The sequence below is a fragment of the Rhyacophila brunnea genome, unplaced genomic scaffold (genome assembly GCF_057557595.1).
Source record: "Rhyacophila brunnea isolate RB1 unplaced genomic scaffold, BYU_Rbru_1.0 scaffold_20, whole genome shotgun sequence".
NCBI lineage: Eukaryota > Metazoa > Arthropoda > Insecta > Trichoptera > Rhyacophilidae > Rhyacophila > Rhyacophila brunnea.
The window spans coordinates 28,290,026-28,305,158 of record NW_028232860.1 but is presented as its reverse complement, the minus strand read 5'-3'; the positions used below and the strand labels follow the sequence as shown (position 1 = coordinate 28,305,158).

The 15,133-nt window shown below is 32.3% G+C and overlaps 1 protein-coding gene across 1 annotated transcript in view; it reads right to left on the bottom strand.

Annotated features, from left to right (window-relative positions):
* LOC147071490 (luciferin 4-monooxygenase-like) overlaps positions 1-10,734 on the bottom strand; it is a 32,664-nt gene extending 21,930 nt beyond the window's left edge. The window contains exons 1-2 of the mRNA XM_085948115.1: positions 10,510-10,734; positions 3,407-3,614 (exon numbers count right to left, since the gene is read on the bottom strand). Of these exons, the coding sequence (XP_085804241.1) occupies positions 3,407-3,614; positions 10,510-10,629 (328 nt within the window). The 5' untranslated portion in view covers positions 10,630-10,734. The remainder of the gene's footprint in view (positions 1-3,406; positions 3,615-10,509) is intronic.
* Between the last annotated feature and the right edge of the window lie 4,399 nt (positions 10,735-15,133).

Genomic DNA, 15,133 nt, shown 5'->3' with positions numbered 1-15,133 from the left:
TACTGGCAGTGATCTACCATACTCTACCATTGTCATCCGGCGGGATTGATCCGTTTACTATGCCACCATCAACGAATATAATTTTTATTAGATTTACTTTACAATTTTGTTAAAATCCAACACTATATAATTGGTTAGGCAAGCTCTCTGCAAGACCTAGCGAGACAGCTGGCTGTAATACTAATAATAATTAGCCAAGGGCCATTATAATAACAAATGTGAATAATAACATAATAATTATGTACATATTACGTAGACAACTATATTATTACAGGTAGTTACTAATATACACGCATGCGTAGGTACACTATAAAAATATATAGCTATAAATATAGTGTACGCAGGATTATAAAAACATAAATAATTATTGGTATTCGATTTTTCAAGCGCAACAAATCACAATTAAAACCTGTTCTGTAGGCATTTTTTATATGATGCTAAAACGATTAAATTTGTACTAAGTATATGTATCTTTCAATTCTCATATAATAAATGAGGGTATTAGTTGCAAAGTCTCTTACTTTCATGCTTTTATTTTGTTGTTTTCTGTTAATATGTTAATTTGACTAACATTATTAACAAATTTGTGACATTTCAATCAAAGCAGTTTTGTAAATTTAGTACATATTTGATTGTTTTTATCAACAGTAAAAATGTACATATTTATATTATTATCTAATTCGATTTTTAACAAAACGCCATTTTACTGTGATTGCTAAATTATTAGGAATATTGTGTGTATAAGGGTTGAATTAGCAATTATTCATTTCACACACAATATTTCCCGTTATATTACACATTTAAGAGGCGGAGCACACTGCAAGAAGCTGTGCGATGCGCGCGCGGCTCAAGTGCCCTGAATGGCACATGTTTTTTTACATTTCTCGCGCGCATCGCCACTCGCATTTTGCTTTGGCCACAAGAGGGGGGTGTAATATTATTAGGGGAATCTATAGTAGTATCGAAAGAATGAAAATCTACATTAAAAGGTGTTTTAATTAATCAATACGTGAGTAACCATCTAAAAACTATTAATTTAATCAAAGAGTATACTAAGAGCATCTAGCAGCAGATTGGTAATTTAAAATTCTCAGAGTTTTAATTACTTAATCTATATGTACATACCTAAAAGAAAATTAAATTATATTATTTTAAGTTAAAAATAAACTTGGGTAAAATTAAAAAAACAAAACTTCTTAAAAATTGCGTTCGTTAAAGGTTCTCATCTTATTACTAAATTTTATTTTATGGCTATGTTTATTATTAAATTGTAGTTCAATCAAGGCCTGAACAAAAACGATGCATGAGTGCGAGTGAGAAAGTATTTGGCACCCTTATAATCTCTGCGACACGCGCTAGAGTAAGATAAAAGGTCTACATAAGTGTGAGTTAGTTTCCAAAAGTATCGCCGGAAAATCGTGGTGAATCGCTTCACGTAGCGTCGATAACCTGCGAGCTCGTGTTACTAAAATTGATATTTTTTGTGTTAAACATAAAGCCAGTGGTAAATATTTTTAGTTAATTAAGTAGGAAAGATGGTTCTGTATGTTGTATTAAAATATGGTAGCCGTACTGATAAGCAAGAAGATGGTATTACGTTTCATAGGTAAGTTGATACATGTTCGTGATAATTTATTTGTATATTATTATATATTTTAATATCAGTGACCTAGTGTTTCTTTAAAATAACTTAAGGGGGGACATGCTCGTCGAAGGTCAAAATTGAGTTTTTATTGTATTTTCAAACCATGATCCTGGACACTCCTTAAACGTTGTAGATAATCTATTTATATAATTTTGAAGCCTTATTATCCTTTATAGTTATTTTAAACATTTGATGACTGCATAAAGTATTTTTGTTACATAAAATAGTATTCTTTTAAACCTCTCGCTCTAATGTTTTAGAATATAGTCATATTTCGGTACATAACTGTGCAGTGGTGTTAAGATTTTTCACGTTTATTAATTTTTAAACGCATTTATGAAACCATTAGTATAATTTATTACGAGATAATTTTTGTAAAATATTCACGATAAAAAATTATAGTGATAATCTCCGTGATCCCAAATTTGACAAGAATTAGGCATTTTATTATTCAAAAAATCGGCAAGATTAACACATTTAAAGATGATTCTAAAGATATTTATTATAAGCTATGTCTTTGACCATTCAAGTGTGATAAACATCTTATGAATAATGATTGCTTTATAATAATTATTGACCTAAGAATAAGGTAGTGTTTTTTTGAAATACGCCATTTCTTTTGTCATTCCCCAGTGGTTAAGCTACAACATACGGCCGTAGCCATTTATTGACAAACTATAATTAAAGTAGGGAGTAAAATGATATTGACGCGCGTGTTTAAACATGTACCGTTTAAAAAAAAATAAAAAAAAAATCGGTTAGGTACATGTTCAAACACGCGCGTTAACATAATTTTAATCCTTACTTTAATTATAGTTTGTCAATTTATGGCTACGGCCGTATGTTGTAGCTTAATCACTAGGGAATGACAAAAGAAATAGCGTATTTCAAAAAAACACTACCTTATTCTTAGGTCAATAATTATTATAAAGCAATCATTATTCATAAAATGTTTATCACACTTAAATGGTCAAAGACATAGCTTATAATAAATATCTTTAGAATCATCTTTAAATGTGTTAATCTTGCCGATTTTTTGAATAATAAAATGCCTAATTCTTGTCAAATTTGGGATCACGGAGATTATCAATATAATTTTTTATCGTGAATATTTTACAAAAATTATCTCGTAATAAATTATACTAATGGTTTTATAAATGCGTTTAAAAATTAATAAACGTAAAAAATCTTAACACCACTGCACAGTTATGTACCGAAATATGACTATATTCTAAAACATTAGAGCGAGAGGTTTAAAAGAATACTATTTTATGTAACAAAAATACTTTATGCAGTCATCAAATGGTTAATATAACTATAAAGGATAATAAGGCTACAAAATTATATAAATAGATTATCTACAACGTTTAAGGAGTGTCCAGGATCATGGTTTGAAAATACAATAAAAACTCAATTTTGACCTTCGACGAGCATGTCCCCCCTTAAATTATGGATATTTTTACCTAATGGTTGCATTTTGACCGCTTAAAAATACTATATAACGTAAAAAAAATAGAAAATTATATTTTAATTCTGAGCGTCTAGTGCGAGCACTTTGGGAGAGCACTAGCGAAATGGTCTATGGTCTCGAACATTTGTAGACGAATGCGTTCGCTCGCCCACAAACTAAACGCACGGCACGCAGCTTCATTTAGCAATGCAACGGGTGGCGTCGAGATGTATCTATAGTCTATGCTATCAGCAGTACAGTGGCGCTACGCTAGCCTCAATAATCTAATAATGTAAACTATGCATAATTACTTTTGGTGAAGAGGATATTGATGGGTGCATTAACAGCTCCAATGAGTAGCACAGCAACAACGGAGACGGTGAACTCAAATCTGTTTTCGCTGGACATGCCAATCACATCGCCTTTCTTTACACCAAGTCTCCTCAGGGCTTCTGCTAAGTTCACGCTCTTCTGAAGAATATCCCAGTAGGTGACCTTTTTACCAGTGGCATTGTCAATCTAGAACAGATAAAATATTTTTATTATACTGGTAATAGCATGTAAACTACGGTTATGTAAGGATTCCAGTCCGGAACAGAAATTTCAATCCCGGGATTTCGGGATTCTCGATCTCGATTTCAAAAACCTGGAATTGTGGAGAAAACAATAAATTATCTGTTATTTAGTATTTGTAGAAAAATGTGTAAAATATAAACAATATGTAAGTACAAAAATTTCGCAATATTCTATGGGATCTTTTTTATTATTGGGCCTTATTGATTAGGTATGGATAAAGTTTTAGTGATTAAAATTAAATACGTACCTACATGGTTGACAATCTCCAAGCTGGTAAAACGATGACAAAAACCTAATGTCTATTTAATTTGGCATAAAGAAAAAAAATAGATTTCACGCCATAGGACATTTTACGGGGGGGGGGGGGTTATTATAATATAAAGATAAGGTTTCACGTACAACATCGGCGTATCCGGAAATTTGTACGTAACAGTTCACCGCAGTACGTGAAACATGAGTTCGTGTAACATTTAATCAAAAAATGACGAGTTCTTCGTTGAACATTTCACCGTGGAGTATATTTGTACGTATGCTACAACATGTAGTGATGTCTTTACTGGGTTAGGTTAGGTTAGGTTAGGTTAGGGTTAATCTAATTGGAACAGTTCTATTTGCAAACTATCGGCACATTTTGTAAGATACGTACAAATGTATTCCACGTTGAAATGTTCAACGAAGAACTAGTCATTTGATAAAATGCTATATGAACTCATATTTCACGTACTGCGGCGCACGAATAAGTGTCCCATGATGAACTGCATACGTACAACTTACATGTAACCACAACATCGGCAACAATAATAATTATTGAAGTCAGCCATTCAACGAGAATGTGCACAAACTCCCATCGCCTGGACTAAAACTGTCTTCTTCTTGAAAACAGGCGTTGACAAAAAAAACTGAAGATTATTTTAAATTAAAAAAAATAATCATTAAAAGTTTATACATCTTTTAGAAGATCGTTATATCTTCAAGGGCAGTTTTTTTTTTATTTTATTGTAGGTATTAATGTGGATTTAGAATTTAGAGGTTAACAGGGTAATAAAATATAAAATGTTGATTAATACTTGCCATGTTATTCAAAGTAACTAACAATCTTTGCTGTATGTGATACGTCATACCTACTGATAATTACTCAATTAAATCAAAATAATTACAAGATAAAAAGAACTTTTTATATACCTACCACGTTTTTAAATTTTCTGTTGAAGCATATAAACTTGACAATTATATGCACTTTTTAATAATTTAGGACAAATAAGGCAATTGTCAACAAATCATTTTTTTGCTATTTTGCAACAAACAAACAAATATAGAATACTGAAATGTCATTTTGATTTCCATAGTAACGCACGTATATATTAATAATTTAGTTTCTAGGACCACCCTCTTAGCAACCAATAATAGTGGATTAGATTACGCATTTCTTCCGAAATAACTTTTCATACAAAACAGAATTAACTGAAAATGAATTCAATTCTACTTAAGGATGGCTAAAAGTAATAAAAGAATGCATTGGCATCGTGTTCTGATATATTATAAAAAATTAAAATGTCTAGCTAGTCGGGAAGTTAGTTACAAATCAATTGCAAGATTTGTACTGGATAAACTACCACCGGACAAACAAGAATACGAGCTAAGAAAAACGTGGTAAAAAATAATGGTTACTAGGTAAATGATTTAGGTTACTTGTTAAATGAAATCGTAGAATATGGCACGGTGGCCGATCGGCTTAAGCGTTGGACTATAACGCCGTGGGTCCCAGGTTCTAATCCTGGGTCTGGCAAGTACACAATTGTTGTTCAATTTGTGTGTGAGTCAGGGTATGGACCTTATAGGTTGAGCAAGTGGCTGACATTCATTTCTTGTAAAAAAACAAAATCTGTTAATACAAACATCTACTCTGTGGAGGCCCATATGATCCTATTAGGATCGGATATGGTCGAAAAAAATTATCATACAATCATTGTTACAGCATTACGTATGTACCACGAGCAATTGGCAAGTGTGCCATTGGATTTATTTTAATTTACTTTATGTATCTATATTACATATGTACATTCCAAGCATAATGTAATCTTTGTACAATTCTCACAAAATACCCATATCAAATAATTTGTACTTTACTTTAAATAATAGAAGGAGCCTTATATCATGTAATATCTGTTTGACATTTGAAATTATTTAACAAACGTATGAACCATAGTTATACCGCGTTTACATAGCGTGCATAAATTTACTGCTGACAGTTAGTAAGTATTATCGCGGTCATAACAATAAAATGCAAGTGTAAACACGTATTATCGTCCAAGTTGCAAGCTTGCATGCATGGATCAAAAATGTTTAAAAGATTCTGAATTTTCACGCGGCAATTGAACTGTACGATATTTGCGCCTGCGCAGAAGAACGATAGTGGCGAATCTGCCGGGGAAAAAAACTAACTACACCGCGCAGACTCATTTCACGAACTGTCAAATAGCACTATACAATGACAACATCGCGTCTCGTTTACTTTTGAGGAATGATACCCCGTTTACACGAGCATGGATTTACTGCTGACAGTACGTATTATCGCGGCCATAACAATAAAATGTAAGTGTAAACACGTATTATCGTCCAAGTTGCAAGCTTGCATGCATGGATCAAAAATGTTTAAAAGATTCTGAATTTTCACGCGACAATTGGACTGTTCGATATTTGCGCCTGCGCAGAAGAACGATAGTGGCGAATCTGCCGGGAAAAAAACTAACTACACCGCGCAGACTCATTTCACGACCTGTCAAATAGCACTTTACAATGACAACATCGCGTCTCGTTTACTTTTGAGGAATGATACGCCGTTTACACGAGCATGGATTTACTGTTGACAGTTAGTATTATCGCGGCCATAACAAGAAAATGTATGGGTAAACATGTATTCTGCAGTTGGCAAATTGCATGCATGAATCAAAAAAGTTTGGAAGCTTTTGAATTGTCATGCGACAGTAGAATTTTTTGAATCTGCGCCTGCGCAGTAGAACGATAGTGGCGAACGTGCCGGCAAAAAATCGAACTACGAATGAATTTTCAGTTTGACCGATTTTCACTACCTACCTGCCAAATATTAAGAAATAGTACCTAACATAAAATGACAACATCGCGTCTCGTGTAATAAAGAATGAATTGGAGAGATAGTCAGCACTCTTACGTGTAAACACTCTAGTTATTGTCACGATCACGATAGTTTAGAATACTCACTATTGATGCCAGTAAATCCATGCATGTGTACAGGCACTATGAGATTGGCGAGGCAGTCAGCACTTTAAACAATTATAAACGCGTATTTTTAAATACACACTACTGGTGAAAGTAGAAACTACACTCTGACACACGTCATTGTGTTGCTGCCATTTGTATGTACATACATTGTGATTGCTTATATCTAAGTATTGATAATACAATTAATAGATTTTTAATAGCACAGATTTTCAATACGCCGTAAAAAATCAAATAATTATATAATAGATTTTTGGGTTTCCACCGTGTGTACTTCTTACTTCTTTCCTCGACGTTTCGGTCTCGTTGAGGCCATTATCAAGATCAAAAGAAGGAAGAAGTACACACGGTGGAAACTCAAAAATCTATTACGATAAAAAACAACCGTGAAAGTCTCAAACATTATACAAATTATATACCAAATTTCTGCATTCCCAATCGCTGGAAACGATCAATTAAACGAACTCAACTCGGTATTGCCGGCAATGTTACAAATGATTGAGTGAATAGGTACAACGAAATAATGAGTTTAATAATTCTGTAGACATAAAAAACGGAAATTTATCTCTTTGAATATGTATTGTAATTAGGGACTCCAATCCCGGGATCCCGAGCTATTTTCGATACCTATGAATCCCGGGATTTATAAACATAATCCCGGGATTTCGGGATTGATTTTTTTATCAATTTTTATGGAAAATAAAATAAAAGCGAAAATATAACAGAAAAAAATAATTTTAATAAAAAATAACTACATTAGAAATAAACTGAGTTTGAATGAAGTTTGATTTATACCCATGTGTAGGTTGCCGATTCATTTTATTTTTTCACATAAATTATAAAAAATGGAAAGATTGGAAAAAACAATGCTTCGCACTTTTAACAAAGTAATTCCACCATGATATCATACGTTTTACGGCAGTTTCATATTTGGCTGACTAGTTAGATTTATGAAGCGGAACGGCCATAAGTACGCCATGATTATTTGCTTTACTATTTTAAATTTCGCTAATCCATTCATTACGTCTTTACTATCAGAAACAGCAATCTCCTATTAAATTCACATTATTATTTATATTACAATATTATTTACTCCATTAAACTTGTGTATTTCCAAGATTGGACGTATACAATATTAACAATAAATGTCTTAAATAGTATAAATTATACTAGATTTATTTTTGACCGATTTTATCAATGTTATTTGTAAATATAAAAAAATTATATTAACAATGGAAAAAATGCCAATCCCGGGACTAGTCCCGGGATCCCGGGATTGTCAAATTGTAATCCCGAAATCCCGGGATCAGAATTTTGGCTCGGGATTGGATTCCCTAATTGTAATCTATCTATTAGCATCATATTAATAATATGTATTTATTTCGCCAGCGGTAGCCTTTTTTAAGCATTCTTGAATACGCTTGAATTAAACGTTCCCATCTAAAAAAGGATGGATAATTTATTTTAATCTTATCAGGGCTTCCGTTGAATACATATTCACAAAAATATAATTGTATAATACCTACATAGTTTGCGGATATAAATTATTTCCAAAGCGCCATTATTTATAATCCGTTGCATACCTATCTGGTATTTTTTCAAATTTAATCATTAAGTGGTTTTACAGTAAATGGTGCTGACCTACGTTAAATCTAGCAGCTGCATAATTGCCAAAATGTTGGTTTTGTAAAAAATTGTATAATATATTATTATATATCTAATAAACAGTTGATGAATTCACGTAAAAATTGAAAATTTTTAAAATATTAAATATTTATATATATTTCGTTCCTTTATAAAGTTAAGGGGGAGAGGCATGCCAGCAGAGGCACCTAGCGGAAAAATACGAAGCTTGCAATTTGAGACATTTTTTTGATAATTTACAATTTTAACTGTAGTAATTAATAAATATGTATTTGAAAACATTAAAAAGATTTCATTTTAAGTCAAATATAAACTTACAATAATTGTAAAAAAAATGTGAGTTTGTTGCAGGGTCCCATCTTATTATTATATTATATTTTATGGTCATATTTATTAATAAAATTTAGTTTACTAAATTTTCAATTTTTGACCGTTTAGATTTTTGACTAATTTATCGTTTTAATATTTTTTATATTTATTTAAAAAAAACATCGATTTTTATATAAATATAAATGTGTATAACTTGACATGCTTTTTATCCCAGTGGTAATTAAAAATAATTTTCGTGAGTCATAGTCGGATCAATAGCTTATAGACTAGGGCTAGAGCACTCATTCTGAAAATTGAAGGTGTCAATTCGAGTCCTACTCGGTCCAACTTTTTTTCTACGACTCTTTCTAATAGGTATATATATTATTATGTTCTGGAGGTTTTTCAAAATTATGACGTATTCTAAAATATAATTTGTAAGTCCGAAAGAAGTACTTAGTAGGTAGGTAAGTATTCTTCAGTGTGCGGTGATAGTTTTTCAATAATAATTTTAAAAGTGTGCCATGGCGCGAAAGCACTGGTCTAAATGATGAATAGTAATTATTTTCATATATGTACATATAAGCAGTGGCGGCTCGTGGATATTATATCTGGGGGTGCTGCGGTTGATTAAAAATAAAAATAAATGATTATTTGGATTACATTTTACTATTAACATCAAAATTATTAAAATTAAATATTATAAGTGTTTTTATATCATTATAAAATTGATTCTTCTGTCTTCCTTGAGAAAAGGTCTATCACCTTTTAATTGCCCTCGACATCTGTCGCGACTCGCGGCACGCGTCGCTACTAGCTCAGAGTCGCTGTCCCGACAACGTTCAAAACACGAAAATAGTATTTTCGTATTAGTTTTACTGTCTAAGCGGCAGTACCAGACTAATGTCTGAGCGGCAAGCCCCGCTCCCTGCGCCCCTTAGCCAATTTCAAGCCTATCGAAAATGGTACTAAATGAAATCACGCGAAGCATCACTTTCATCGCAGTTATGATAATTATTATTGGATGTATCGGTGCGTGGGCAAGCTTAACACGCTTAAATAATATTGATATTTTCATATAATATACATAAATTTATGTATATTATAATATTACATTTTTCTCAATTTGCTTGGGGGTGTTGCAGTTCCGCAGCGCATATGGATGAGCCGCCACTGTATATAAGAAGGTACCTATTTTCTATAGTGTTCAGTGTTGCCATCTTTTTCTATGTTGATTATACTACAAAAGGGTAAAAATTATAGTATTTCAGAAAAAACTATAGTACTGGAACATTTTTCGTCTCAAATCCTTCAAAATTATAGTATTTTTGTGATATTTGCGTAAAATTATAGTATTTTAGATTTTTTGCGGATTAAAAATTATAGTATTGTACTATAATTATAGTACGGTTGGCAACACTGATAGTGTTACTTTCTACGGGATATTATAGAATATAGTGAACGTCGCTGACTGAAAAATTAATAAATATTAAAAATAAATAAAGAGGTTCCTTCGACGTTTTTGGATAACATACATAATAATATTATTGCGTAAACTTTAAAAATAAATATTACCTGCTGTTACACACTTTTCATTCATAAAGATTCTAAATTTGAATTAGATGCATACCTGTATGACATTATTCCCGCCTAATTTCAAGTTGCGAAAAAGTTGCTCACTGAAAGAAATATCCAAATTTCCTTCTCTTTCCGGCAACCCTTCGATTATAAACTCCATATCATCACTCATTTTAATATTTTAACTGCAATGGATACACAACACACAGCGGAAAATTTTATGGAAATGACTCGATAAACATGCGACCGGTCGCTCTCGACTTTTCGAAAAAATAATAATATTTTTGAGAGTTTAATAGGTAAATGGCAGGGTTGGCAAACCTTTTTACGTACGCGTGCCAAAATTTCGTAAATATTATTTTTCGATTGTCTGACGTGTCAAGTAGTTTGGTTTTTAGTGGGGTAAAAAATGAAAAAAAAAACGTTTTTAAGAATTTTAATACGTCAAAAGTTTAAAAAATACAATTGAATTCTCGAGATTCTATTTTTCATCGTGATTCGCTCTGATCAGATGAAGCATTCTCAACCATTGTAAATCGATCAAAATCAGAGGTTGTTAATGCCTGATGTGATTAGTGCGATAATATTTTGTGTAACGCATAAAACGTAAGCCGGCTCCTCATCTAAACTCGCCTCGTCTGCCGCACAGCCACAAATAAAACCTTTCAAGAACGTCGATTTAGTGTTGTATATGAAGACCGCGCACATCTAACCAACGACAGTCACACGTAACCTTCGGAACGTATAGATATTTAGATGCGGCGATCGGCGAGCTGGTATAGGAATGACCAATTCTTAGGTGTTTGTAAGCGTCCTGACGTCTTCGACTCGCAGCCCGAGAAGCACGCAAGTTGTCAATTGCAACAGTAGATGGTTTTCAAACTAAAATTCGCATTCGACCAATATACGGAGCTCCATTTAGCAACGTATGTTTTGTGAATAACGATGACGTCACATCGACATATTCGATACGTTGCAGACGGACGAGTTTTGATGTGATGTGACCAATCTATGCAATTATATATTTAGATTAAACGTAATGCTATTTTTTGTAGAGTAAGTACCTAGTTGTTAGAGTATGTATTTGCCAGCTATTCTTTATTAAATTCAATCTGTCATTAAAATGTATTCATAAATTTTCGTCGTTTCCGTTTGCAAATAGATTGGTAAATATTATTGGTAAAAATAATAATAAAAATCGGAGAAAATACGCATGGCTAGTATTTCCTGAGAAAATCTCAATCTCGAGATTCGGGATTTCCCGAAATTATGAAATTTTGAATTCTCGAGATTCGGGATTTCCAGAAAAGAATTCTCGAGAAATCGGTAAAAACCTGTAAAAATCTTAAAATCAGTGTAAAAACAGACAAATTCCAAAAAAATATGATTTTTTTTATTTATGTAAGAAGACAAACAAAATAGAAGTAGGAAAACAAAAATAATTCAAAACATTACTTATTAAAATATAATTTCAAAAAACATAGACTGTCAATCGTTGTATCTGACAATTGCGTACGCTTTTGAGACACAAAATTCCCTGATGTTGCAAAAATTGCCCTCATTTTGAGTCGAGGTTGGCTTAATTGTGTTAAATGCCCCGATCAGTCCTTGAATGTTGTATTTTCTGTCCACTTTTCCCATAGAGAAAATCGTTTTTTCAATTAATATTTGAAAATAAAGAAATCGCGAATCCCGAGAAAAAAATCTCGAGATCCGGGATTTCCCGAAATGTTAAAAATTTCAATTATCGAGATTCGGGATAGAAAATCTCGAAAATTTCTCGAGAATTCCCGAAACCCAACTCTACGCATGGCTATACCGTCATTATTTTTTAATATTATATAATATATTGTAAAACTTTTTTGTGTTTTTTTCATTTTTTTTTTAATTAAACATTCGCGTGCCATGCAAAATCATCTCGCATGCCATAGGTTCACTGGTATACGGTATTTCCAATGGCGACTTGAAAAACCACTTAATAAAAATGCGGTTTAATTACCTCAACACCGGAGTACGCACTGTCCGAAATCTAACGTATTCATACAAATTCAGCGCTCGGAATGGATCAGAATGCAGCTCCGGTTCGTAAAATTCCTGACGATGGCGTGTCGGATCGTAAAAACCTCGAAGGGCAGTGAACCATCTCCAAAAATCCTCAAACGTCGTCAGAATTCTTAATATTACATTCCGGATCAGATTTAAATGAACTTGAGGAAAATAGATTTTTAGGCAAATAAAAAACATAAAGAGCATTCACCGGGGCTAAGGATTATTGATTTGTCTAATAGGTACAATAATATATATTGAAGAACGAAGGTGCTTTTGTTTCAGAAAAGAAACTCAAAAGATTTAATTTGCTTGGGATTTTAAGGAAAGGATCGAAGATCGGCTTAAATTGGAATGTATATAATATTGTAGGTACCTAAAATTAATTTATAAAGCGGGATACTTAATAAATAAGATTTATTTAAATTCTGCAATATTGTAATATGATAGGTTATTAAAGTTTTGCAAGTTTATCCATATTGTTTCATAATAAACTTAAGGTACCTACATGCTACATGCTACATGCTACATGCATATATGTATAATACTGATACTTTTAGATTTTCAATTTAAACACATTAAATAATATGTTTATCTATCGTATAAAATTATTAACTTGTTACATATTGCACAAAAAGATCACAGTAATAATTACAAGATAAAAATAACTTTTTACATACAACGTTTTTAAATTTTCTGTTGAATCATATAAACTTGACATGATGCTATGATGCTAAAAGATCAAAAAAAATTGTACTTGATAGAAATACTGAATAAATATAGAATACTGGAATGTCATTTTGACATTTCATATTGATTTCAATAGTAACGCACGTATATATTAATAATTTAGTTGCTAGGACCCTAGACCCCTAGCAACCAATAATAGTGTTTTGCTTTTTATGGATTTCTTCCGAAATAATTCATACAAAAGAGAATAACTGAAAATGAATTCAATTCTACTTAAAGATGGCTAAAAGTATTAAAAGAATGCATTGGCATCGTGTTCTGATATATTATAAAAGTTTCAAATGTCTAGCTAGTCGAGAAGTTAGTTAAAAATCGATTGCAAGATTTGTACTGGATAAACAACCACCGGACAAATAAGAATACGACCTAATAAAAAGGTTGTAAAAAAATAGTAGAAGTGTGAATAAAACTACGTGTACCTACCTACCTAAGTATCTACTGAAGTAGGTATATTTAACGTGACCATTTATTTTTTTCCTCAAAACAGGACATCCACTAATTTTTAGGTAGTTTTTATTTATTAATTAAAAGAACATGAATGAATGCGTGAAAATAAGCAATTTATGTGATGTTACATTTTTCTGAAAAATAAAGTATATTATTTGGTTTTGATTTCAAAATAGAATGAAATTATTGGCAAGACTTTTTAACATTGCGAATTGCAACTGTGTTTTTTTTAATAAGAGAAAATACCCTTTCTACCGGTGCTTTTCTGTCGATTATTTGATTTTTCGCACATTTTTTGTAATAATTGTTACCGTGGCTTGCTCTCTTTCTGAAAACGGGACATTTCGGCGACCCGAAGCTGTGCTTGGGGACAACGGGATAGGCTACCTAAAAACGGGACGTATGGTCACGTCAGGTATACTATATCCATGGTCCCCACAAGGGAAGGCTGATAGGGCTCTAGCCTGGGGCCCGGGCTCATGGGGGGCTCGGTGTGGCGAGTCGACCAAATAAGTGAGATAAACACACATCACAAATTTGCTCTAATAGTAAAAAAAGTCGTCTGCGGCACTATTTTCTTTTAATAATGATTATACTTTCTGTGGGTCTATTCTATACTTATCGAACACTAAATTGATAAATAGTATCAAACTTAGGGTAGGTTTGTATCAAAATATTAGCACTTATTGTAACAATTACACGAAGCCGGTTTTTATTGTTGCAATAAGTGCTATATTTTAACAGCACCTATCTTGTGGGTCTATTCTATACTTATCGAACACTTAATTGATAAATAGTATCAAACTTAGGGTAGGTTTGTATCAAAATATTAACACTTATTGTAACAATTACACGAAGCCGGTTTTTATTGTTGCAATAAGTGCGATATTTTAACAGCAGCAAGATAGGTGCTGTTAAAATATAGCACTTATTGCAACAATAAAAACCGGCTTCGTGTAATTGTTACAATAAGTGCTAATATTTTGATACAAACCTACCCTAAGTTTGATAATATTTTTCACTTTATCACTTTAGCGGTCGATAAGCATAGAATAGACCCATTGCTACTGTTAAAATATCGCACTTATTGCAACAATAAAAACCGGCTTCGTGTAATTGTTACAATAAGTGCTAATATTTTGATACAAACCTACCCTAAGTTTGATAATATTTTTCACTTTATCACTTTAGCGGTCGATAAGCATAGAATAGACCCATTGCTACTGTTAAAATATCGCACTTATTGCAACAATAAAAACCGGCTTCGTGTAATTGTTACAATAAGTGCTAATATTTTGATACAAACCTACCCTAAGTTTGATAATATTTTTCACTTTATCACTTTAGCGGTCGATAAGCATAGAATAGACCCACAGATATGTGATTGTGCGACCCAATTTTAAATTGTGTCATTAGTGTTAACTCCATAATTA